The sequence below is a fragment of the Citrus sinensis genome, chromosome 8 (assembly GCF_022201045.2).
Source record: "Citrus sinensis cultivar Valencia sweet orange chromosome 8, DVS_A1.0, whole genome shotgun sequence".
Taxonomy (NCBI): domain Eukaryota; kingdom Viridiplantae; phylum Streptophyta; class Magnoliopsida; order Sapindales; family Rutaceae; genus Citrus; species Citrus sinensis.
The window spans coordinates 27,963,779-27,988,914 of NC_068563.1; the positions used below are offsets into that span (position 1 = coordinate 27,963,779).

The following is a 25,136-nucleotide window of genomic DNA, read 5'->3' on the forward strand; positions in this document are numbered from 1 at the left end:
TTTAATTCAAAAAAAAAATTGTGGGAATTCTTTTTATAATAATTTGTTTATACTATCTTATAATCCGAAGGTTTAAGTGGCCAAATAATAAAGTTACTTTATATGTTGATATTGTTGTTGTCGTTGTTTTTTATCAATTATGTAACACAACGCATGTGACACGTATGAGACTAATGATATTTTTTTTTTCCAGAAATTTCTTCGTACAACATCATTCCGAGACAATGAAAGGTACCCCCATTGACATCGAAACGTTTGTCCTATTAAATATTATCCAATAAATTTGATGATGTAGATTGACTTTAATGTATTCATTTAACCAAAAAAAAAAAGTGTAGATATCATTTAAAAAATAAATATAATCTATACAGAAAAAAGGTCCAAAATAAAAATTATGGGCTTAATTGATGGGAGCCCAACTGACCCATTCTTTATGGTCCCTGCCTCCTGATTCCCAGCAACCTTTAACATGGCGGGGCCGCTCATTATTCTTTAAAATATTATTCATTACGATATTTCCCTTTTTTTTTTTTAAACTGCTTTGAAGGAGAAATTATTGAATAACTCTAATGTATTATAATTAATTTATGTATGTATGATATGTATAGTTGAATTTAATATAATCACCATTCGCATGATGATTTTTTAAAATAAATTTACACATATCATAATAACATTTTCTTATTATATGACTGACATGATACATATAATGTATTTTAGAATTTCTCGTTTTGAAAGAGGGTTGGGGTGGAATAAATTAATACTTATTATTCTAGGAAAAAGATCAAAGAAAACCGAGTGATGATACAACCACAAATTCTTGTACAAACTGATGTGGCATTAATTCATTGGTTAAATAGAAATATAAAATAATATAAATAAATCATGTAGGTCAAGAGATATTTAATTCAACTAATGAATTAACGCCACATCAGTTTGTACAAAAATTTGTGACTATATCATTACTCAAGAAAACAAGCTAAATATTGTGAATAATTTTTTCACCCATACAAGACACTGACTACAACTAAGAGTAAACTTAGTCAAAGCATCAGCTGCCAATTTTAAATTTTTTAAAATTATATTTTCAAAATTAAATTATCCCATTCAAAAATAAGTGGAGATAAAAATCGTTGGATTATTAATTTGAATGCTTGGTGCATACTTTTTAATTGTGTTCAGTACATACCGAGCTCGGTTGTCATATATTGTATGCATTTAAATTCTCGGTGAACTTCTGAATTTAAAGTTATTATATTGTAGTAAAAAAATTGCATTAATACAACATGTGAAAGTATTCAAATAAATTTAAGTGAATATGGGATGGAAATTATTCGAATGAGAAAATATTAGATGTTGTTATTAAAACGATACCTTTTGGACAGACTTCTGTTGGTAAATTGTGCAGTTCAAATATTTTACTATATTTCCTTTACCCACACGTAGGGGTTTTCTTTTTTTAACATTTATTTATTTTTAGTTATTTGTTTTCTAACTTATCACTCATTAGTAGATAATTTTATCTTAATAAAAGAAGTAAAAATAGTCTACTTTTATTTGAAATTTAAATGAAAAGTTATAATTTTAAATTTAAAAAATACTCTTTAAAATTCATATATTTTCAATATATGATAAATTTAGTATTTTCATATTATCCTTGAAGTTATTTTTTTATCTACTTTAAATTTTTATTTACATGGTAACATTAACACAACCAAAATATATAACGAATCCGATTGTATCAATTGTGATAAATAAAAACTAAAACATCAGTGTTGATTTTATAATGAAAGTTGATATTATAATTAAATCTTTTATTATAAGATTAAATTAAGAAACAATGATAGTATCATATTTTCAATTCTATCAAACTTATCAACTTACAAAATTTCTAAATTATGAAAAATAAAGGTATGTGCCACATAAAAATATATATATATATATATATCAAACCATTATAATTTAAAATTTTCTATTTAGATATTAAAAAATAAAAAATAAATACATTATTCAGGTATTCATTTAAATTTATTCAAATTTCAGTTAAATTCGTATCTATTCAAACTTTAAAAATTTAAAGAAAAAAACACAAACGTACTTTTTTAAAACATAAATCTGAAAATATATTAATAAAAAAGAGTTTTTTTTTTAAATAAATCTAAAAATAGTTTTGAGAAAAAAGTTTTGATGTGATATTTTGAATCGAAACAGTGCACTTCGATAATCCGTGAACTGGTGGATCCCATTTATAACACGTGGCGAATACATAACGGATCTACTTTGTAAAGTTGTCGGTGCTGTGAGATTTTGATTTCCACTGTCTGCGGCCAAAGTCAAACTGAAATTGAAAAAAATATATATTTCTTTAAATTGGTTAATTAATAAATCTAAAATTATTCTTGTGCCTTTTACAAAGCTACGACTTGCTTAAAAATTGGTACTTGAAGCTTTGTATATGTTGATCTGGTAAAAATGTGTCTCAGAAGTTTCATGGCTGTACGAGCGTCTTTTTTTAAAAAAAAAAAAACAATGAATTTTATAAATATCCAACATAAAATAATGATTAAATACATAGAATTATCAAAGTTAATTCTTGGCCACTCTCATTTCCTTTCTTAATTAAAAAAAAAAAAAATAGGTGCAAGTGGGCATTTATCCTATTTGTGAGGATACAAACTAGGATATGCTATAAGAGAATTGATTTAAGTGGTGTTGATAGATATCTAATGTAAATATCAATAACATCTATAAAACGTATCAATAATTCAAAAAATAAAATAAAATAAAGTGAACTAGAAAAATGAAATGACTGAAATTTGAATTAAAATATTATGTGTGTGTATATATATATATGGGAGAAATCTTGGGATTAATAATATATTTTTATCAGTTCTATTGCATTTGTGATGAAGTTATGAGTAGTCAACTTAATAACCTTACATTCTAAATTCAACCATAGTGTAACGAGTTCACCGTATGTACCATACTATCGTCATTTAGACCTTAACATATATCAAATTTTGTTGAACACCTTATTATAAGAAATAACCTAATATCTTATTATTTCATATTCTTATTTTATTCTATTATTTAATCCAGCATCCCTTATAAGGTGTGTTGCTAATGTTGACAACCGGGGAAGAAGAGGAAAAGAAAAATAAAAGTCGAAAAGAACAAGTGCCAAATGAAATTTAACGAAGGATTTAGATAGAAAATAATTATAAATAAAAATCAGTACAAGGTTCTCAATAAAATTTAACATTTGTTAAGGCATAAAAGGACAAAAGTTATGATACGTTCTAATGACTTTTAAATTAACCACTGTGTTCCCATGTCCTGCCAATTATCGAAGCACATGTAGCACGCACCACAGGCTACCGATCGTCCAGGATTTAGGCATCAATTGCGATTTGCACAATCGCTATTCGCTACCTTACGCATCAAGTATCATGGGCGGCCATGACCACTGACCACACATTTATTGTCCCATTGCTTCTTTCCACATTTATTTTCTTCTATCTTTCGTGCAAACGCTTGACTTGATTTTTTTAATCAAGTTATATTCATTTCCAATTTAAGTAAAACGTAGGTTTTCATGAAACTCAAATCTAAAATCCCGTGTAAATAATTTAAATTGACTTTAATAATATGAAACTTTATGTTGGATTACTTTAAAGTGTATGTAACAACGGTTGCCCACAATTACAAGACTACGTAAAATGCTTCGATATCAAACAAAAAATTTTCACGTGGGCGTTTTATTTAAGAAATATAATAGGTGTTGTTTGGGAGGGATACTGTTTGGGACAAATGCGTCGAAGGGACCAGGAATGACGAGCAGACATCTGATGGCGGAGTTCTGCGCACCGGTGTTTTCCGTTAAAGCCTGGCGCGTGGAAGAACAGGAGCAGAAACATCCTGCTCGTCCACGATGTTGTCGTCCGCGAGGCCAATTCCTATAAAAGGCATGAGGCCATTCCGGCTAGAGACCGAGAGGCGAGGAGACCCGGTCGACGGCAGTTGGCAAGACGCGCTCTCCAGCACGAGAACCTAGGCACAACAGCCACGCTTTCCCCAGAACCGCGACGTAACACGCAAGATCTCACGGAGCCATGACAGCCACACTTTCCCCAGAACCGTGGCGTAACACGCAAGGTCTCACAGAGCCGTGGCAGCCACGCTTTCCCCTGAACCGTGGCGTAACACGCTAGATCCCATGTTTTGCCCATAACGCAGCAGTTGGAGTCCCATACCGTCTCGAAAAGAGCGGAAGACTGAGATTCAGAGGAAGCCTATAAAAAGGTAGCCAACGAAGGTAAAAGGGTTAGCATTTTTAAGATAAAAGAGAAAACCACAAAAAAGCCATAAGACCTGTGGCAAGCGTTCCCCGAACCTTCATATCTGACTTGAGCGTCGGAGGGTTTGCGCCGGGAGAACAACCGGCGTACTCTGACTTGTCTGTGTGTGCAGGGACATCCGGAGAAGAAGCATTACTAGGAGACCTCCTGGTCGTGGTAGAGTTGATCGAGCAGGGATCCTGGTCGTAGAACGAGGAGAACCGGAATCTCGCATCAACATTTTGGCGCCGTCTGTGGGGATCCAGAGCAAAAAGCTTCTGTCGGTAGCAAGAAGAGGGGTGGAGTAAGCGAAAGTCAATGGAGATAGGAGGAAGTAGCGCACAAGGGGGTGACATAAGGCTTAACGATTCCGTGACGCTGAGGGAGGTGATCAGCGAAGCACGGGAAAAAGTCATGTTCGACCGGATGGAGCGAATGGAAAAGCAGATGGAAACCTTGACAACCATCCTGCATGAGCTGCGGAACGAGCGAAGGGTAACCCAAGAGGGAAGGGTGAGAGGCGGTGGAGCGGCACCAGGTACCGATAGTGCGGAGAGAAGTCGAACCGCTGGGAGATTTGGCGGTGAGAGAGGTAACGTACCTCTGCGGGGAGAATTTCATAGAGAAAGAGAGCAGTCCCCGGTAAGACAGACTTGTGACGGGGGCGACGGGGTGGTGAACGCAGAGGAAACAGAACTGAGGCAACACTTACATGATGCAGAGCGAGAGCGGGATCAAGCTGCAGCGCGCGACCCTGGTCGCGCAGGACAGCTGGAGGAGGAAGTGCGAAGGCTAGCGCAAATAATTGATGACATGCAAGGGAGGAACAGAGCCCCTGGTTGGAGGATAATGCTGGACGGGGAATCACCGCTCGCAGCAGAGATCATGAGGGCAGTTATTCCAAGAGATTTCCGCCTCCCCGACCTCAGATACTCGGGAAGAACTGACCCGCTGGTGCACATAGAGCGCTTCAACGACATAACGGGGGTCCAGGGATTATCTCCATCCCAAAGGTGCAGGGTGTTCCCACTATCCCTTGAGGGACGTGCACGAGAATGGTACAGGAAACTTCCTCGGGGCAGCATAAAAACCTTCGAGCAGATGTGCCAGGAATTCGCAGAGCAGTTTAGTGGGGCAATGTCGCCGGAAGATGACATGATGGAGCTGAAGAGCATGAAACAGGGGGAGCAAGAAACCCTTCGGGAATTCATCAAGAGGTTTCATCGGGCTGTCCTCGACTTGGGAGCCTTCAACCACCCTCAGGCGTTAAGGGGACTGAAAGAAGGGGTGAAGATAGGAAGGCTGTGGTACAATTTGAGAAGCCCAGCTATTCAAACGTATGCAGCCACATACGAACAGGCTAAAAGAGACATCGAGATTGAGGAGGAGAAGGCTGCACGGATCAAGACAGACCAGTTGGAAGGGTTAGGGAGGAAAGAGAAGAAAGCATTACCAACTAATGGACCGAACAGGAGGAGGGACCACCAGATCTCCGGTAGTGGAGCAGGAGGTAGGGTAATTGCTTACCAGCCTCATCAGAGGCCGCCACAGTATCAGCGCAGCAGGGCGCCACCTCCTCGCTCCCCAGCTAGGGAGCCTTGGAGAAGACATGATTCGGCATCCGGCGACCTTCATCAACATTCCCACGGTAGCAGGACGAGCAGACCAGAAGCACTCCCACCGCCCCCAACTCACAGTGGGGCAAACAGAGAAAGAGCAGTGCATCTGGTCGACCAGAACCAGGACTATGGGCGGTACACTCCCTTGAAGATGCCCCTGGATGAGGTGTACGAGGCCATAAAGGGTCGAGGGCTGCTGCACCTCCCCACACCAATAACAAAGCTACCCAACAGGAGGGATAGAGGACGTTATTGTAAGTTCCATGGCACCCATGGCCATACCACAGCAGAGTGTAGAGATCTCAAGACCCAGGTCGAAGATTTGGTGAGAAATCGGTACCTGGACGAGTTTATGGATGGGACTTTCCCGATGGTGGCCACCACGGATGAAGGGGAGCAGAGTGATGGAATCTTGAGACGCGAGCCGCCCGCAGCGAGGGTGATAGCTGGGGGCCCAACGTTGGCTGGAGATTCGAACAGATCGAGAAAAAATTATGCCAGATACGCCATGACCAGTAAAGAGATACTCTTCAACACCCCAGCAGCCAAACGAGCAAGGGTCAGGCAAGTGCCAATCATGTGGACGGATGAGGATGAGGAAGGGATTCTATACCCCCACGAGGACGCTTTAGTCATCAAGGCCACGATCGCTAGCAAGAAGTTTGACCGGATACTGGTTGATACGGGGAGCTCAGTTGATGTGCTATTTAAATCAACTTTGGAAGAGATGGGAATAGCCGACCGGAAGTTGGAATACACCAACACCTCCTTGAAGGGGTTCGGAGGAGGGAAGCTGGTCCCTCTGGGCGTGGTCGAACTGCCTATCACAATCGGGAGCCCCCCGACAGAAAGAACAATGATACTGGACTTCGTCGTAGTGGACGAGGAAGGTCCTTACCAGATGATCCTAGGTCGGCCATTTTTAAGGATGAGCAAAGCGGTGCTGTCCAACCATTATCTGTCTCTAAAGTACCGGGTGAATGGGGTAGTCGGAGTGGTACGAGGAGACCAGAGGATCGCAAGAAGCTGCTACTCCTCGGCAGCGAGGGAGGCGATGCAGATAACATCCCTCGATACCCGAGTGGAAAACAAGACTGGCAGACAAGAACCCGTAGAGGATCTGGAAACAGTAAGCATGGGACCGGAGAACCCGGGAAAGACGATCAGAATCGGGTCGAGACTTGAGGGAGAGCAAAAGCAGGAGTTGGTGAAATGCTTACAGGCTCATGCCGACGTGTTTGCCTGGACACATGAGGACATGCCAGGGATTGACCCAGAGGTAGCATGTCATAGGCTGGCAATAAAGAAAGGTGCTCGGGCAGTAAGGCAGAAGAGGAGGTGCTTCAACCAGGAGAGGTATGAGGCTGTAAGTGATGAGGTGGAGAAGCTTCTGAGAGCAGGGTTCATTCGGGAAGTTAATTACCCAGAGTGGATATCGAACGTGGTGTTGGTAAAGAAGGCGAACGGCAAGTGGAGGATGTGTGTGGATTTCACAGACCTCAATAAGGCGTGCCCAAAAGACAGCTTCCCTTTACCAAAGATCGATCAGCTAGTAGATTCAACGGCTGGACATGGTCTGCTTAGCTTCATGGACGCATTCTCGGGATACAACCAGATCCCCATGTACGAGCCGGATGAGGAGAGCACGGCTTTCATCACTAACCAAGGTCTGTTCTGTTACAGGGTGATGCCATTCGGTCTCAAGAATGCTGGGGCCACCTATCAAAGGCTGGTGAATAAAGTCTTTAAGCCCTTGATCGGGAAAACCATGGAGGTGTACGTGGACGACATGATCACCAAGTCCAAAGTCCCGAAGGAACATGTCAGACATCTCGAGGAGACGTTCGAGCTTTTGAGGAAGTATAAGATGAAGCTCAACCCGGAGAAGTGTGCTTTCGGGGTCGAGTCCGGGAAATTCCTGGGATTCATGGTGAGCCATAGGGGGATTGAAGCAAATCCCGAGAAGATCCAGGCGATTGTGCAAATGACGTCTCCTCGAAACCTGAAGGAGATGCAGAGCCTCACGGGGAGGTTGGCGGCGTTGAGCAGATTCATATCCAAGGCTATAGATAAGTGTCAGCCATTCTTTCAAGTGATAAGGAGGGGAAAGAAAACGGAATGGACCCCAGAATGCGAGGAAGCCTTCCGGAACTTGAAGCATTACTTGCAGCAAGCTCCGCTACTGTCCACACCGAGGGATGGGGACAAGTTGAATCTGTATTTGGCGGTATCTGATCGGGCCGCCAGTTCCGTTCTGGTGAGAGAGGAAGAAGGAATTCAGTATCCGATATACTACACCAGCAAGGCCCTGCTCGACGCTGAGACCAGATACCCAACGATGGAGAAATGGGCACTGGCCCTTGTGGTTGCTGCTCGGAAGTTGAGGCCGTACTTTCAAGCATTCCCGGTCTCGGTAATCACCAACCAGCCATTGCGTCAAATTCTGCACAAGCCGGATGCCTCTGGTCGGCTCGTCAAATGGGCTGTAGAGCTGAGCGAATTCGACTTAGACTATAAACCCCGCGCGGCGATAAAGGCCCAGGCAATGGCCGATTTCGTAGCTGAGTTCGCGGAGCCTGAAGTATGCTTGGATCAGCAAGATGCAGATATAGGCAACGACGAAACTCAAGTATGGCAGATATCTGTGGATGGGTCATCAGGAGAGCGGGGCTCAGGAGCAGGGATTGTCCTGGAAGGCCCAGAGGGGGAGGAGATCTCTTATGCTGTAAAGTTGGAATTTGCAGCCACAAATAACCAGGCAGAATATGAAGCCTTGATAGCAGGGCTGGAATTGGCTAGGGCCGTGAAAGCGGACAGAGTTAAGATCAGAACCGATTCCCAGCTGGTTGCGAATCATGTCAGTGAAAGATTCCAACCAAGAGAGGAGAAGATGGAACAGTACCTAAGGATAGTCAGGCAGATGATGGGGAAGTTCGAAGCAGTGGAGGTGATACAAATCCCCAGGGAGCAGAATAGTCGAGCAGACATTTTGGCTAGGATGGCAGCCGTCGCCGACCCAAAAATGCCAAAGTCGGTCCCCCTAGAAGTAAAGTCTCGCCCGAGTATCGAGCAAAATTTGGGGGTGTTGCGGATAGAACAAAAAAGCTCGTGGAGGGACCCGATAGTTTCGTACCTTAGAGACGGGGTCTTACCACCAGATAAGCTACGGGCTCGGAAGATTAGAGCTCAGGCCTCGAGATACACGATGATCGATGGGGTACTGTATCGACGAGGATATACATTACCGTTCCTTCGGTGTTTGGACGATGACGACGCGGATTACGTGCTGAGGGAAGTGCATGAAGGAATTTGCGGAAATCATTCTGGCGGGAGGTCCCTGGCCCACAAGGTCTTAAGGCAGGGATATTTCTGGCCGACGATGCACCAGGATGCGCAAAGGAAGACCAGGAGCTGTGCAAGCTGCCAGAGTTTTGCAAATTTTTCTAACCAACCACCAGAGAAGCTCACCTCCATGGCCTCCCCTTGGCCATTCGCTCAATGGGGAATTGATCTGATCGGCCCATTGCCAAAGGGACGAGGAGCAGCAACACATGCGATAGTCGCTATAGATTACTTCACGAAGTGGATAGAGGTAGAAGCCCTTAGCAGGATCACAGAGAAGAAAACAACAGACTTCGTGTGGAGAAACCTGGTCTGTCGATACGGGATCCCATATGCCTTGGTAACGGATAATGGCAGGCAGTTCGATAATCACAGCTTCAGGGATTTCTGCCAGAATCTCGGGATAGAGCTGAAGTATTGCTCGCCTGCTCACCCCCAATCGAATGGACAAGTAGAAGCAGCCAACAAGACAGTCAAGAGGCTTCTGAAAACCAGGCTCGGAGCAAAAAAGGGTGCGTGGGTTGACGAGCTGTCAGGTGTGCTATGGGCATACAGAACAACCCACAAAACCGCAACGGGGGAGACACCGTTCGCTTTGGCTTTCGGACATGAAGCGGTCGTGCCGGCTGAGGTAGGAACGACCACACACCGGACAGATCATTTCAATGAGCAGGAGAACGACGAGCAGATATGTTTGAATCTTGATCTGCTAATGGAGAGGAGGGAACAAGCAGCCGAGCGATCAGTCACTTACCAACAGAGGGTTGCTCGGTATTATAACCAGAAGGTGAACATACGGCAATTCAGGGTCGGAGACTGGGTACTGAGAAGAGTGAATCAGAGCACCAAAGATTCGACTCAAGGAGTGCTGGGACCGAATTGGGAAGGGCCGTATAGAGTCAAGCAGATAGCGGGGCCCGGAGCTTACAAGCTGGTTCGCGCGGACGGCCACGAAGTGAAACGCCCATGGAACGCAGCACACCTCCGAAAATACTTCCAGTAAGACTTGCTCACATTTTAAAGCAATTTCTGCTCATGCTGTCTATCTTTTATTTTTATGTTTTATGTCCGAACAATTTCATGTAAGTCAAATCCTGCCATTAATGTAACGTCGACGAATTTATTTCGCTTGAAACCGAAAAAAAAAAAAAAAAAAAAAATCCTAAGGCATGCAAAGGCTCGCCAAGTCTCAGAGCCTGTCTTATGGCGAGACAGAAGCCAAGCATGCCAGGATCTGCTCGGCCACGAGAAGGCAGCAGAATCCAAATCGTTTGAAGAAAATCCTAAGGCATGCAAAGGCTCGCCAAGTCTCAGAGCCTGTCTTATGGCGAGACAGAAGCCAAGCATGCCAGGATCTGCTCGGCCACGAGAAGGCAGCAGAATCCAAATCGTTTGAAGAAAATCCTAAGGCATGCAAAGGCTCGCCAAGTCTCAGAGCCTGTCTTATGGCGAGACAGAAGCCAAGCATGCCAGGATCTGCTCGGCCACGAGAAGGCAGCAGAATCCAAATCGTTTGAAGAAAATCCTAAGGCATGCAAAGGCTCGCCAAGTCTCAGAGCCTGTCTTATGGCGAGACAGAAGCCAAGCATGCCAGGATCTGCTCGGCCACGAGAAGGCAGCAGAATCCAAATCGTTTGAAGAAAATCCTAAGGCATGCAAAGGCTCGCCAAGTCTCAGAGCCTGTCTTATGGCGAGACAGAAGCCAAGCATGCCAGGATCTGCTCGGCCACGAGAAGGCAGCAGAATCCAAATCGTTTGAAGAAAATCCTAAGGCATGCAAAGGCTCGCCAAGTCTCAGAGCCTGTCTTATGGCGAGACAGAAGCCAAGCATGCCAGGATCTGCTCGGCCACGAGAAGGCAGCAGAATCCAAATCGTTTGAAGAAAATCCTAAGGCATGCAAAGGCTCGCCAAGTCTCAGAGCCTGTCTTATGGCGAGACAGAAGCCAAGCATGCCAGGATCTGCTCGGCCACGAGAAGGCAGCAGAATCCAAATCGTTTGAAGAAAATCCTAAGGCATGCGAAGGCTCGACAAAGTCTCAAAGCCTGTCTTAGGGCCAGACAAAAGCCCAGCATGCAAGGATCTGCTCGTTCGCGAGAAGGCGAGCAGGCTCCAAAGCATTTGGAAAGTTTTCTACGGCACGCAAAGGCCTCACCAAGTCTCAAAGCCTGTCTTACGGCGAGACAGAAGCGATCAGCGTTTCAGACGAAAATTAATTCATGAGTACGACACGAGATAGTAATCAACAACATTTTTATTAATGGCTAACAGAGGGGATAAATTTCATAAACGTTGTTCATTACAATACAAGAAGAAATATATCAAAAAGATGGTGGGTCAGTGAGCCGAGCAGCATCGGTTGGCTGGACCTCCTCGGGTGCGGGAGGGGTATCACCAGTTGCGTCCGGGGGGGTGCTCGCCTCGCCAACATCAGCAGGGACTGCACGAGGAGGAGAGTTACCCTCCTCAATCACGATCGGCTCTAACCCCTCGGCATCTTCCTTGGCCGCCTCCTCGTCCATATGTTGAGCAACACCAGCTGCAAGGTCATCCATCTTCAGATCAGGGTGTTGCTTCCCGAGGACGGCCATGATACAACGATACGAATGCCGAAGTCCCTGGTCGTACTGGTTGTCGGCCTCCCTCTCCAAGTTCTCTACATGAGCTCGGTGGGAATCGCGGAGAGATTCGAGCTGAGCCTCATACATAGCCCTCTGCCCTTGGAGATCCTCCTTAACCTTGGTCAGCTCCTCCTCGAGTGTAATGGCTTTTGCTTGAGCAAGGGACTCTTGCTCTATCAGCTTGAGGTTCTCAACGTTTAGCTCCCCCGCCTTTTTCTCGGCAACGTCAGCTCTGGTCGTCGCCGATTGAATGTCCTCCTTCATCTTCCTGTCGTAACGGCCAACCTTGGCCTTATAGTAGGTGGCCATGCAGCTGAGATGGAAAGCACTGTACTGCATGGCTCCCACCAGCTCGCCCAGGGTACAACCGTCAAAGCCCTCCAGGTCCTTCTTGCTCACGAGTTTAGACAACTCATTGAGATAGGGAACCAAGTGTTCTGGTCGGCTGTCGGGTAAGCGGGACCGAGGCACAACAGGTGGAGAAGAGGAAGCAGGATCAGTGGCCGCTCTACTGGATTCCCCGACTCTAGCAGAGGCAGGAGGGAGAGCCTGCAAGGGAGGAACCTGCTGCACGATGTTCTTTCGCTTCGCAGCGGGAGCATCTTTGTCCTGGTCCCTATCGGTTGTTGGAGGCCGAGAGCGTTTCCTGGTCAGAGCTCCAATCACTGCGTCCTCCATCTTATGGCCAGGAAGTATCAACCGAGACTCGAGGAAGTTGTATGTAGATAGCAGTTCTCGGCTCGAGCAGGAATTGGCCAATACAGCCTCGACCCGTTTAAGCAGACCAGGTCGGAGCGGGAAGTGAACACCCCAGGAAACTACAGCACAAACAGACACTTGGTTAGAGACAAACCAATACAGCAGGAACAATTATGGATACAAGACATCTAAAGCGAGCAGGCAACCTGGGACCGTGAAACGGGGTGGGACGCGACAATCCTTCCCGTCTATTTGTGCAACTTGACCCCAGGGACCCCCAGCAAAAAAGAATTTCCTCTTCCAAGTCCCACCACCACCAGTTGGAAGATCAGTTATGGGTTTCCTGCTCTTGGTACCAGATTGGAAGTAGTACCAGCCGGCATCTTTAGGGCTGCTCTTCAGCTGGTACAGATGCTTCACCTCATCAACCGTGGGCTCGCTTTGGCAACATCTGTCCCACAATATGAACAGACCAGAGAGCACTCTCCACCCGTTGGGGTTCAGCTGACCAGGAGCCAGATTTAGCCCGTTAAGTATCCGGGCAAAGTAAGGCTGCAAGGGACACCTCAGCCCATACTTAAAGCTCTCCAGATACAGGGTAACGTGTCCCCTGGGAGGCCGGCTAGGTGTATCCTTTTTTCCTGGGATCCTAAGAGGTATCTCACCAGGAATACTATACCTAAGTCGGAGGTCATTGAGCTCGTCAAACGTGGTCGTACACGACATGTAGTCAATGGCATAATCACGCGACAAGGCTCTACCCCCTACTGTACCCCGTTCTTCTGGTCGTGATGCTCCTGATGGGGACGCCTCACTAGAATCATCCCCTTGACCCTCACTCAAAGTGTTCTCCGATCCAGAAGACCCTTCTTCATCGCTACTGTCGCTCGAGGAGGTTGTTTGGGGAGACATCCTCCTAGCGCTAGTACCAACACTAGACCTAATGGGCTCTAAGGGGATCCCGGGATCAAAAGCAAAATCAGCGGGCAGACTAGGCAAAAAACCTAGTTCGTCGTCACCAACCTCAACGACCTTCTCCTTACCCTTCGACATATCCTAAGTTCTAACCAAAACACCACCGCCAACTACAACCTCAAGCAAAGCAGAGAGAAAGGAGATTACCTACAACTAACCGATACCGAAAAAAAAAAAAAATAGAAAAAATACCTGAAGCAGGGACTCGGTCAGAGAGAGACAGGGATGACAGCTTTGGCGCCGAGGTTCATTCGCCGGAGAGACAAGAATGGAGAAAATGACGAGTTCGTGTTTGAAGATTTTGGGTTTCCTTACTGAGAAGCAAACTCTTGGGCTGCCAGCATTTAATGACGCATATTCCGAGAATCCCGTAACCGTCGGTTTGAAATTCAAATGGAGGGGGGGATTTCTGCCACGTCACCTCGTCCGCAATTAAATGCGACATGACTCCTGGCAGCCTTTTCCAAACCCACGCGAGCGAGTACTATCGAGTTTCTACTGCTGGTCCACTACATTACCCAACACCAGAAACTGGGGGACCGGTGTTTGGGAGGGATACTGTTTGGGACAAATGCGTCGAAGGGACCAGGAATGACGAGCAGACATCTGATGGCGGAGTTCTGCGCACCGGTGTTTTCCGTTAAAGCCTGGCGCGTGGAAGAACAGGAGCAGAAACATCCTGCTCGTCCACGATGTTGTCGTCCGCGAGGCCAATTCCTATAAAAGGCATGAGGCCATTCCGGCTAGAGACCGAGAGGCAAGGAGACCCGGTCGACGGCAGTTGGCAAGACGCGCTCTCCAGCACGAGAACCTAGGCACAACAGCCACGCTTTCCCCAGAACCGCGACGTAACACGCAAGATCTCACGGAGCCATGACAGCCACACTTTCCCCAGAACCGTGGCGTAACACGCAAGGTCTCACAGAGCCGTGGCAGCCACGCTTTCCCCTGAACCGTGGCGTAACACGCTAGATCCCATGTTTTGCCCATAACGCAGCAGTTGGAGTCCCATACCGTCTCGAAAAGAGCGGAAGACTGAGATTCAGAGGAAGCCTATAAAAAGGTAGCCAACGAAGGTAAAAGGGTTAGCATTTTTAAGATAAAAGAGAAAACCACAAAAAAGCCATAAGACCTGTGGCAAGCGTTCCCCGAACCTTCATATCTGACTTGAGCGTCGGAGGGTTTGCGCCGGGAGAACAACCGGCGTACTCTGACTTGTCTGTGTGTGCAGGGACATCCGGAGAAGAAGCATTACTAGGAGACCTCCTGGTCGTGGTAGAGTTGATCGAGCAGGGATCCTGGTCGTAGAACGAGGAGAACCGGAATCTCGCATCAACAGGTGTCGTAATTCGATTTAGGTGAATTGTTGGTTAAATTATCGATGGTTGTATTGCTTCTTAGTATAATTCTATGTTTTCCATATCACCGGCAAATAAATGAAAATGCTCGTGGTTCCATCGGAATTGAGTTTAATTTAATTTTTTTTATAAAGGAAATCTATTAATTGTTCGGTTATTAATCACAATTTCCGAATTTCGGTAGGGAAAAAAAATAAAAATTGTATTAAAAAAAAAGGTGCCAATCAGTCCCCGCATTTCACGGGATGGTTCATGAATTGAAAGGCCTGTCACTTTTGTAAACCTGGAATAGTGTGTAGAGAAATTGACTTCGGGTATAATTTGGAAAGGAAGTGGGCTCAGTGATGGGCCATTTATGGCCATGCTAACAATGGGCGATCTAAAGGCCGCGTGGAAACAATTAAAATTATTAGGCAACTATTTGGAAAAAAAAGAAAAAGAAGTGCAATAATAACCAATGGAAGGCGTGTTACATTTGAATGGGTAAGGTTTTTGTGACAGTGTCACTAAGTTGTTTGCCGTGGGACGATTTTAGACTTTTATTATTTGAGTCTTTTTTTTTTCCCTATTTTAATTAGTGTCAAAATTTTATTTGAAGTAGTTTATTTTTCAACTCATAGAGTACGGATCGAAATCATGTCAATTTTCGAATCTAAGGGTATACATGCATTGAATTGATGGAGGACTCTAATGGTGGTGCATCCATGTTTCGATGATTTGGTGCGAGTTATCAATTGCTTGGGTTGAGGGCTAATCAAGAGACTTGCTGGGATAATCTAGATGGGTTGTTACGTTGTTGAGTTTTTGTTGTGTTTTTAGTTGGTACTTAGTGTTGTGTCATGGTATATTGTGTCAATTTTATATTATTTTTTCCTTCCCCAATTGAGAAAAGGGTTTTATCTGCATTAGTTGATGTAAGTAGCAGTCTGTAAAATTCCTCCCGATGGTAACTAAGTAGGTTTAATTAGTGAAGTCATTTTTTCTCTTTCGGCTTGTAATTACATTTATTATTAGAAGTTGATGATCATATATTTATACCCCTGTGGCATTTTATAGTTGGGCTATTTTTGGTCCTTAATGGAAGGTAAGCTTTCTTTTAAAAAAATATAATTGTGATTTAGTTTTTTATCTGAGTTAATTTAGAAAGTAATATACTCTTATCATTATTAATTTAATTCATTTATTCAATAAAAATTCTTCTTTTATAATTCTCATAGCATTATTAAAAATTTATTAAGTCGTTTGAATTAAAATAGAGATTTATTCAAACAATTCACGTTTGTTGCATTAATTAGTACAAAACAATTCTCTATAAATTGTACAACTTTCTCAACCACCGACATCCATTCCCATCTAATCCACCACTAAAAAAAGAAAAAAACTAAAAAAAATCTCAAATAAATTACCTAAACACATACCTAATTAGACACTAATGAAAATAGAAAATTAGACTAAAATTAAAAAAAAAAAATCTAAGATCTTTTAAAATTGTCTTACATCATTGCTCAGATTAAAATTAGGGCAACGCCTATGTTACATTTGCTGCAACAAACAGCCGGTCAATATGGGCCGTTGGATTTGTAATTTTTCAAATCCAACGGATGTGAAGAAATTTAACACAGAATGAGGTACATGTGCAATGGTCAAACGATTATTATAAAGAAAATATGGGCAACCTCCCGAAACGGTTCTGGAAAATTGCAGTTAACGGGGTAATGGGTAATGAAATTGATGGAGGGAGAAGGAAAGTGATGAGCGCATATTTTGGGTATGAAAAATAGAACAAGGAAAAATGAGAGTAATCAGGGTTTGAAAGAGGGGAAAATAACAGTAGCACCAAAGGATATTATAAGCTTCCGCTTTCAATTTTGCAGGTTCACTTAAATTTGGAAACCTAACAAATTGCTGCTCACCAAAACCGAAGCTAGAGTCGTCCGAATATCACTGAAAAAGGTAAAATTTGAAACCTCATCTTCGCAAGTTGTCTTGACTAAATAATTTCACACACATGATTCATTGTTATGGCTGGTTCCTTATTATTTTAATGCATTTATTTAGAAAACTCCCAAAATCGACCCTAACGAAAGTCAGAGTGAAGCGAATCAAAAGTTGGCGTGAACCGCATGGTTTAAGGCTAAAGAAACAAATTAACAATTTTTGAAAATCTTCATAGTTTCTCAAACTGCATGTCCTCCTCATTTTAATAATCAGTAATAACATACAGACCTAGAAATAATCTCTTATTTTTCTCAGCCTCTAATCAATGAATTCCAATATAAAATTTTGAATATTTCATTGATTATGTTAGAGAAGGGAGATGTTGCTTTCTTCAATAAACGGAGCAAGAGAAAAATGGATTCCAGAAGTTTGACAGCCACATTTCAATCGGGATGGAAAAAAAATTAAATTTCAAATTTTAATTTTGTTTTTGAAATTTTAATTAATATGCCACTAATATTCAACCGGCTATTCTAAGGAATGAGTCCTTAACTTTACTTTTAACACTTTTTGCAACTGGCTCCAACCGGTTTCAACATGTTTTCAGTGTCGATCCTTACCGCCACGTGTTGCTCTTACGTGGGTCAATTGGTCGCGTCGTCGCTGTTACTTACACCAAATGTAACATAAGCTTACCCTAAAATTAGACGTGCGAAGTGGCAAAAGAAATATAAATAAATGAAGGTCTGACCGAAAGTCAATTTGAACGAGCTGGACCTTGTTAGTGGACCTGTCTACCTTACAGATTCTGTAACATACGCACCCAATGCATGCACCACACCTGTCCTGCGTATGGAGAAAAAGCATGCAATTGTTTTTGTTTGGTAGCTAGCTAACCAATCAGGAGCTGGCTAAGTTGGATCTGTATGTTACAGAATCTGTAACTTAGCCAGCTCCCCTTGTTAGTTATTACAATTGCTTGACCAATTTGTTTGACAAAAATAATGTGGAGCAGAGCACAGATTGTGGTCCACCTAAGCTGCCATATTCACTAGGCTAGGCAAGTAACACATTTATTTTATTTTATAGCATGTTAGCTCGAATACTCTACTGAAAAAAAAAATAAAATAAAATAAAATAAATTGACTGATACGCGCTCCCGTCTGTCGTCTCACGCATGACCCATTGGATTATGATTTTGATTCCCAATATTTAGGCTCTAAGCCATCAATCATTGTCGAATCTTAATCAAATCACTATATACATATTCAAAGAGCGTTGCCGCTACTTATCCCAACAAATTAACTCTCTGTCTCAATCCATTTAATTAAAATACATAATTTGAACTATCTAGTAATAGTGTCTCATCATTTCATACAAAGAATTTACATTGTTAGTAGTATTAGTAAATTACATATAAAATTAAGATAAAAATTTTACAACTTAATTATCGATGCACGTATGTTCATTAGAATGAAAAATTATGTATATTCACTTATTTGTTAGACTATGGATACGGGTGTATAATACATTAGTGTGAGTGTATAATAAGCATCATTTCTATTAGACTATTCGTAACTACAATACATGTCTCATTTTATCAAAGATCAAACACAAATAATCTGTTACTTTTCTAAGATATTTCCATTATTAACAGTTTGATGTGCAAATAAGAGTATATATAAGGGAGCCTTGATTGATTGGATCCCAACTTCAACTTCGCAAGTGAAAATGTGAAATCAATTGAAAGCATTGCCAAGGCGGGACAAAATTGACTTGGCGTTGGGGACAGGACATCGATATTGAAATCAAAACGACAGTGTTTAGTCATGTTCCTCACAGATCGTTCACAAAGATATTATATAATCGACAATGCATAATCTAAAAACAAAACGACAAGCGTGTGCACACCACTTGCTCAGACCACTGTCCAAAGCAAAACAAAACAAAAAGAGATAATGCAAGAGCAACAGCGCTTTGGTCAAAGCGCATACTAATCCAATCCAGCTTACTTACACACTTTGAAGAACAAACAGAGCCAACTTAAGCTTCCAATTCCAATCTGTCCTCCCCTCTTCTTCTCTCTGCTTCTTAAACTTAGATTCTCTCCATAAACAAAGCCCCACGTGCGAACTCAAGCTCTGGAGTGAGTAACTATTAACTAAGCTTCTTAAGTCTTGAACTCTTAACAATGCCACTCCTTTCATTTTGGTTCTTCTTTAGTTAGTAGCTTTAAAAACTTTGTTGGGTCAGTCAAGATTCTTGCTTCTTGGGTCTTATCTGTCTGTTTGCTTTTGGCTGATTGTAATGATGTTTCTTTTGAAACTCCTTTTTTTCTTGAAAAATGTTCTAGTAATGCAAAAGTTAATAGAATGAGCCTTGGTGTTGTAGCTTCAGAGCTTAAAGTTGCAGGCTTTTTTTTTGCCGAAAGGAAAGCGAATCTCAAAATGGTGATTGTACACATTGCTCCCTTTTGTTAGTTTTTTAAGCTGCATTGCTTCTTCTGCTTCTTCTTTCTCTTGCTTGCTTTAGATCTCTATGCTCTAGTTTGATGCGTATGATACTCTTGGATGTAACTCATTCTCTCTCTCTTTTTTTTTTTAATTCTCTCATGCTGCAACTTTCCGAGAACATGTTTTCTTAGGAAACAAACACACTAATTGCTGGCGTTTTCAAGCTTTACAAAATAGAAAAGGTTTGAGTGGTTTCCTGAAAACTTGTTGTGTTGTGTTCTTCAAATTTAATTGACCGTCATTATAGTGTCACAGTTTTGTTATCCTTATTTCACGGCAACTATGGAGGAGCGAACCTCACTTCCTAAATTACCACAACGCCCTTTCACGGGACTGAATTTACAACAAATAGACACTAAAACAATGTTTTATCCCTTGTCTTTAGTAGGGGTATTTGTGTCGCTTTATCATTGTTGTCCTTGTACCTGTAGGTCCCCTGGACCGCAATAATGGGGTCATGAGCGTGGTAGAATTGTGATAGCATTCAATTGTTAGAGATGATTGCTTTTAATCTCTTGTTGACAATTTGATTTTTACTCACCTGACGATCTCTTTTACTTGTTTATTCATTTGCATTTTTTATTCTTGGGTTGGTATGTGTGATGCGAATGATGAGTGTGTATCTTGTGCCTTTATCGCTTCATGCATATTATGATAAGTGGTAGTTGTCCTCCATATGCTTATTTAATTTTTTCATGGATGCATTGGATTCTCTTGTCTGAACTTGTGATATTTTCTGATCTCTTACAGGCTTAGTGGGACAGGGAGCATTGAAGTGGTGAAACCAAAAAAAATTAACTCATTTCTTTTGCACTTTGTACCTTGAAGCTTTGTTACATACATTATGCAGACTCCAAAAGCAAGGCAAGTAATTTCTAACGCCTCGTGACTGTTAATTCACTCTCATCTCTGAAGTTGTCAATTCTTATCTCATCTTGCATATTAGGTAACTTGTTTAATGAATGCTTAATGGGTACAGTGAGTTCTTTGCTGGAAATTCACGGCTGTAGTTTGTATGTACTTATTTTCTTGCCGCTGGGGCCTCTCCTAGATTTTTCTTTCACCCTCCTTCCCGTTTACTTAGATCTTGTGTTTGACTAACTGGTGAATTTATGCAAGTTTCACTCACTATCAAGTTGCTATTAGAGGCAATACTTGGCTATCAGTTGTGAGCTGTGACTGTTTTCTGTCATTATCAAAAAAAAAAAAGAAAAAAGATTGAGTCATATTGCCTTATCTCTTGCCTTAACTCCAGCCAATGACGGGTCCCATTGGTGAGACTTGTTGGTGGATTTACTATGACAGAGATAATTAATTTGTTTTTGTTCAGCCAGGCTAATTTGTTGTATTCTTTTTGTTATGCCTACTCAGAATTTTTCCTTTGTGATTTTGAGAAAAGCTGGAACTTCAATAGTGATTGACTAAATTCTTCTACAACCTAAGCTGGTTTTTTCTCAGAAAGGAAAATAATACATATATATATACATATTTAGGTTTTCCTATTTTTTGGTTGATTGAGACTCAGATACATCACTTATAGACAACTATCACTTATAGACAACTGTTATCAATTGGAAGTTGTATGGTAGAAAATTGATTTTCTTGGAATTGGAGGAGCATAGTTTGAATCTTGTTATTTAAGATGACTGCATTTATGTGATTTTTTTCTTCTTCCAGAAATTTGCAATTCTGTGAACCAATTCATGGTAAGGGATAGGGTTTTGTTAGATTTAGCTGATTCTATCAGTCATAAATAGACCATTCTTAAATCATTCATCCATCCGCAGATGGTGTTACTAATTCATAATACATGCAAAGTATCCGTGCTAATTCTGTTAATTTCAGATGTTATCAACACTTTGAACCTACTCTTGCTGAATGTGCTATTCGTTCATTTGTCCTTTTGATTTCTAGCAATGTGGAGTTCCCTATTTCTTAGTTTGTTACCAAGAACGGATTAAGTAGTTAGTCTTCCTTATTTTGGTCGGCTGATTCATAGAGCAGCTGTTATTTCTTTTTCAAATTAACACATTATTCTCAGTTTCTCATGAGAAAAAAGTGTCTTGTTATTGCTGGTCAACATAGAGTTTAATGCAAAGTAAATGATAGACTAGAAGTGCTTTTTCTTTTCCTAAAACCAAGAAATGTGGTTCTTCTTTGTCTAGAAGCATGTAACTATTGACAATTTTTATTTTTTATTTTTTTATGTATGTACCTGATTTTCCTCTTACTGATTTTGATAATAGAAGTGGATCCTCAGAGGCACCCCTAAAAGTCTCCCCTCGAGCAGTTCGACAACTCAATACAACTGCATTAGAGTCCAAGTCAGCATCGTCATCAAATCAAACTTGTAGAACACCAAAAGATAAAAGCCCTAAGGTCATTGATCGCAGATCACCCAGAAGCCCAGTGTCTGAGGTACTTGATACAGTGGAGCTAACTGATTGTGTTTACATTTACATTATCTGAACACGTTCTAGAATTTTAGAATTGTGTTTTAGATGTTTCATTTAAACTTTAACCAGATGCATTTATTAAAATCTGATGAATGTTAATGCATATGATGAGGCTGATGAACATTAATACATATGATGAGAACTGTCAAAGTTGCCTTCTTGTTGACAAATTCTTAGGCTTTTTGAATCTAGTTGCCTTTTGAAAATGGCTTTACTGAATTTATTGTTTCATTAATTTTCTTGCTTGATCCTAGAAAGAAAGCAAGACTGCAAAAGATCTAGTCTGGTCCTTTCCATGACACCTTGTAGTCTAATTTTTATGGCCTATTGAGATTTATATCATCTGTAGCATTGAGTTGATTATGAACCCTATGGGGCCTTTCTAGGGTTAGGTGACATATTTACTCAAGTCAGTTGAGAGAGGTTGGGAAAGAGAAAGTATTCAATTCTTTTCCCCTATATAACATATGCCTACTTTTAAATGATCTGATTAATGTTTGGTTTTCATTATCTCATGAAACATAATTTCTACAAAGATTATAGTTTTAGAATGCAAGCATAATTCCTACCTTTTGGTTCTTTTTGTATTAATATCATTATCATAGTTTTAGAATACAAATACTTTTTACTGTGTTGCTGGCTGTATGTATCACTTATTAAAGTGGGAAGTGGGAACCCTTTGATGATTTTATGACCGTATTGTCTTTTTGTCTTGTTTCAGAGGAAGCGGCCCAGCAGAATATCTGAGTTGGAATCTCAGGTTTCTAGACTTCAGGAGGACTTGAAGAAGGCGAAGAATCAGCTAAGTTCATCTGAATCATGGAAGCAGCAAGCTCAGCAAGATGCAGAGGACTCCAAAAAACAACTACTGGCACTGTCCTCAAAGCTGCAAGAATCCCAGAAGCAGCTTCAGGAACTCTCTGCTTCTGAGGAAGCTCGCGCAGTTGAGCTTCAAAAGGTCTCCCAAGAAACAGATCAATCATGCCAATCTGAGCTTCAGGCTATCCAGAATCAGCATTCAATTGACTCAGCAGCCTTGGCCTCTGCCTTGAATGAGCTCCAGCAACTTAAGGCTCAGTTTGAAATGGTAGCTGAATCTGAGGCTGCACAGACCAAGAATGCAGAATCAGCACATTTGGAGCTCCAAAGCTTGAAAGGAAACCTGATAGAAACTATTTCTCTCATGGAAAACATGAAAAATCAGCTAAGAGAAAGCAAAGAATCGGAAACTCAGGCCCAAGCATTGGCCAGGGAAACTCTGCTTCAACTTGAAACTGCAAAACTATCTGTAGAGGCACTCAGAGCAGAAGGCATGAAAGCCATTGAAGCTTACAGCTCCATTGCTTCAGAGTTAGAACGGTCGAGGACGCGCATAAACTTGTTAGAAGGGCTTGTTAGTAAACTTGAAGCTGACACCAGTAATGCCAATAGAAATCTTTCACAAAATTGTTCTGGTGATTATGACCTTGGGCAAAAAATTAAAGAAAATCAAGACACCATGGAGTCAAAACATCTTGAAGAGGAGCTTTCTTCTTTGAAGTCAGAAGTAGGATGGCTGAGATCTGCTTTAGAAATTGCTGAGACTAAACTGAATGAAGGACAAATCCAGAGCACAGTGAAGATAAAAAGTGCTTTTGAACAGTTGGAGCAGATAAAACATCAGTCAGGCCTAAGGGAGGTTGAACTGGAAGCAGAACTACAGAAGGCAAAATCTGACATTGAGGAGTTGAAGGCCAACCTGATGGATAAAGAAACTGAACTGCAGGGTATTTCAGAAGAGAATGAGGGGCTACACATGCAACTCGACAAAAATCTAATGTGCCAGAGGGAATCTCAACTGAACAATGATCTGCGGAAACTTGCACAAGCTGTTGAAGATTTGAAGGCAAATTTAATGGATAAGGAGACAGAACTGCAAAATATATCTGAGGAGAATGAGATGCTGAAGCTGGAAATCAGCAAAAGGGAATTGGACACTCCTAATAGGAACAGTAATTTGGCTGCAGAAGTAGAGGCAGCTAGGTCTGCTGAGAAAGAGGCACTGATGAAGCTCGGGCTTCTAATGGAGGAGGCTGATAAGAGTAACAGGAGAGCCGCAAGAATGGCTGAGCAGCTTGAGGCAGCACAGTCGGCAAACTGTGAAGCCGAGGCAGAGTTGAGAAGGCTAAAAGTGCAGTCCGACCAGTGGAGAAAGGCTGCTGAGGCGGCTGCCTCTATGCTTTCAACTGGAAACAATGGGAAATGTATGGAGAGAAGTGGATCAATTGACAGCAACTATAATCCTATTACCGGAAAGATACCTTTACCTTATTCGGATGACATAGATGATGATTTGCTGAAGAAGAAGAATGGAAACGTATTAAAGAAGATTGGCGTGTTGTGGAAGAAACCACAGAAATAGAATCAATGTGAGTCGGTCAAATATGTTTACGAAAATTTCTTTATATCTTCCTTTCCTAATCCTAACTGTATATTTCACTTTGTTCTTGATTCATTGACAGATGCTCCCAGCTTCTTTTGATAGGGACAGCCAATTCATTTTGTTACGAAGTGAAAATGGGCACTTGATGGCAGTATTTAATAGCTTGTTCTCGATATTTATCTTGTAGTAGTGCAAAGTATACATGTCACATTAATGGTTTGCTAATATTGGATTTCACTTGTTTGGAATTACAACATATATGTATGTTGTTAGGAATGATAGTATCAAACATTAATGCTGAGACGTGATTCTGGATTTTGAACCATCTGCTGATGGTTTCCTTTGATCTCCTGTCAGTGTTATGTGGCTGTAAAAGGAAAAGTTTGCTTCTCCACAGTAGTCAACTTGTTTGTGCCTTGTACAGCTCTTTGCTATTTAGTAATCTTTCCCCTGTAAATTTCCCACCCGGCATCGTCTTTGACTTGAGTAAATTTGAAGCTTTCTAAATGCCTGTCGGTTTCTTAACTTGATTTAGCCATGGAAGCATTGCATATAACTTTTCAGTTATTTCTCTGCAAAAGTGATGCAATAATCTAAAGCTTCTATGAATCTATCGACACCCTGCTTCTAATGTAGCCCCTCTTGTAACCCAAGTCAAGTGTCATTAGTGTGAGGACTGAAGCAAAATAAATTAGTTACGATTGTATTACTCGTACAATTCATGACATAATTGTCAAATTTTACCCTTAAGATGATTAATATCTTTTTTAAGCCATCATCCTCTCAAGGTTAATTTTTGTGCCGTTGGCACTCTTACCATTTTCATGTTTCCATTGGTTGCATCCTTTAGAGTTTAG

The 25,136-nt window shown here is 41.7% G+C and overlaps 3 protein-coding genes across 7 annotated transcripts; 1 reads left to right on the top strand and 2 right to left on the bottom strand.

Annotated features, from left to right (window-relative positions):
• Positions 1–3,956: 3,956 nt before the first annotated feature.
• LOC127899443 (uncharacterized) lies at positions 3,957–4,537 on the bottom strand. The gene is made up of 2 exons (XM_052432973.1): positions 4,394–4,537; positions 3,957–4,292 (listed from the first exon to the last, which is right to left on the bottom strand). Exons 1-2 carry the CDS (start codon positions 4,397–4,399, stop codon positions 3,957–3,959), a joined length of 342 nt encoding a protein of 113 aa, XP_052288933.1. The 5' UTR covers positions 4,400–4,537.
• Positions 4,538–11,618: 7,081 nt separating this feature from the next.
• LOC127899424 (uncharacterized) lies at positions 11,619–13,772 on the bottom strand. Its single transcript, XM_052432810.1, has 2 exons — positions 12,824–13,772; positions 11,619–12,736 (listed from the first exon to the last, which is right to left on the bottom strand). Exons 1-2 carry the CDS (start codon positions 13,668–13,670, stop codon positions 11,619–11,621), a joined length of 1,965 nt encoding a protein of 654 aa, XP_052288770.1. The 5' UTR covers positions 13,671–13,772.
• A 2,997-nt stretch (positions 13,773–16,769) lies between these two features.
• Positions 16,770–24,717, top strand: LOC102626539 (interactor of constitutive active ROPs 3). 5 transcript variants are annotated; one of them, XM_006488121.4, is made up of 6 exons: positions 18,816–19,034; positions 19,280–19,338; positions 20,152–20,265; positions 21,648–21,819; positions 22,579–24,265; positions 24,359–24,717. In XM_006488121.4, the coding sequence occupies exons 3-5, from the start codon at positions 20,246–20,248 to the stop codon at positions 24,256–24,258; spliced, it is 1,872 nt and encodes a 623-aa protein (XP_006488184.1). In that variant the 5' UTR covers positions 18,816–19,034; positions 19,280–19,338; positions 20,152–20,245; the 3' UTR covers positions 24,259–24,265; positions 24,359–24,717. The 5 variants fall into 5 exon arrangements, with proteins under 5 accessions (XP_024957932.1, XP_006488184.1, XP_052288431.1 ...); XM_052432471.1 differs by having other exon boundaries at positions 19,286–19,338; XM_025102164.2 differs by lacking the exons at positions 18,816–19,034; positions 19,280–19,338 and adding an exon at positions 16,770–16,903.
• The last annotated feature ends 419 nt before the right edge of the window (positions 24,718–25,136 follow it).

Coding starts and splice junctions, on each gene's coding strand:
- LOC102626539 (XM_025102164.2), top strand. CDS start 20,246: ATGCAGACTCCAAAAGCAAG. Junction 20,266..21,647: donor ATGCAGACTCCAAAAGCAAG/GCAAGTAATTTC, acceptor TTTTGATAATAG/AAGTGGATCCTCAGAGGCAC. Junction 21,820..22,578: donor CCAGAAGCCCAGTGTCTGAG/GTACTTGATACA, acceptor GTCTTGTTTCAG/AGGAAGCGGCCCAGCAGAAT.
- LOC127899424 (XM_052432810.1), bottom strand. CDS start 13,670: ATGTCGAAGGGTAAGGAGAAGGTCGTTGAGGTTGGTGACGACGAACTA. Junction 12,737..12,823: donor ACCCCGTTTCACGGTCCCAG/GTTGCCTGCTCG, acceptor TTTGTGCTGTAG/TTTCCTGGGGTGTTCACTTC.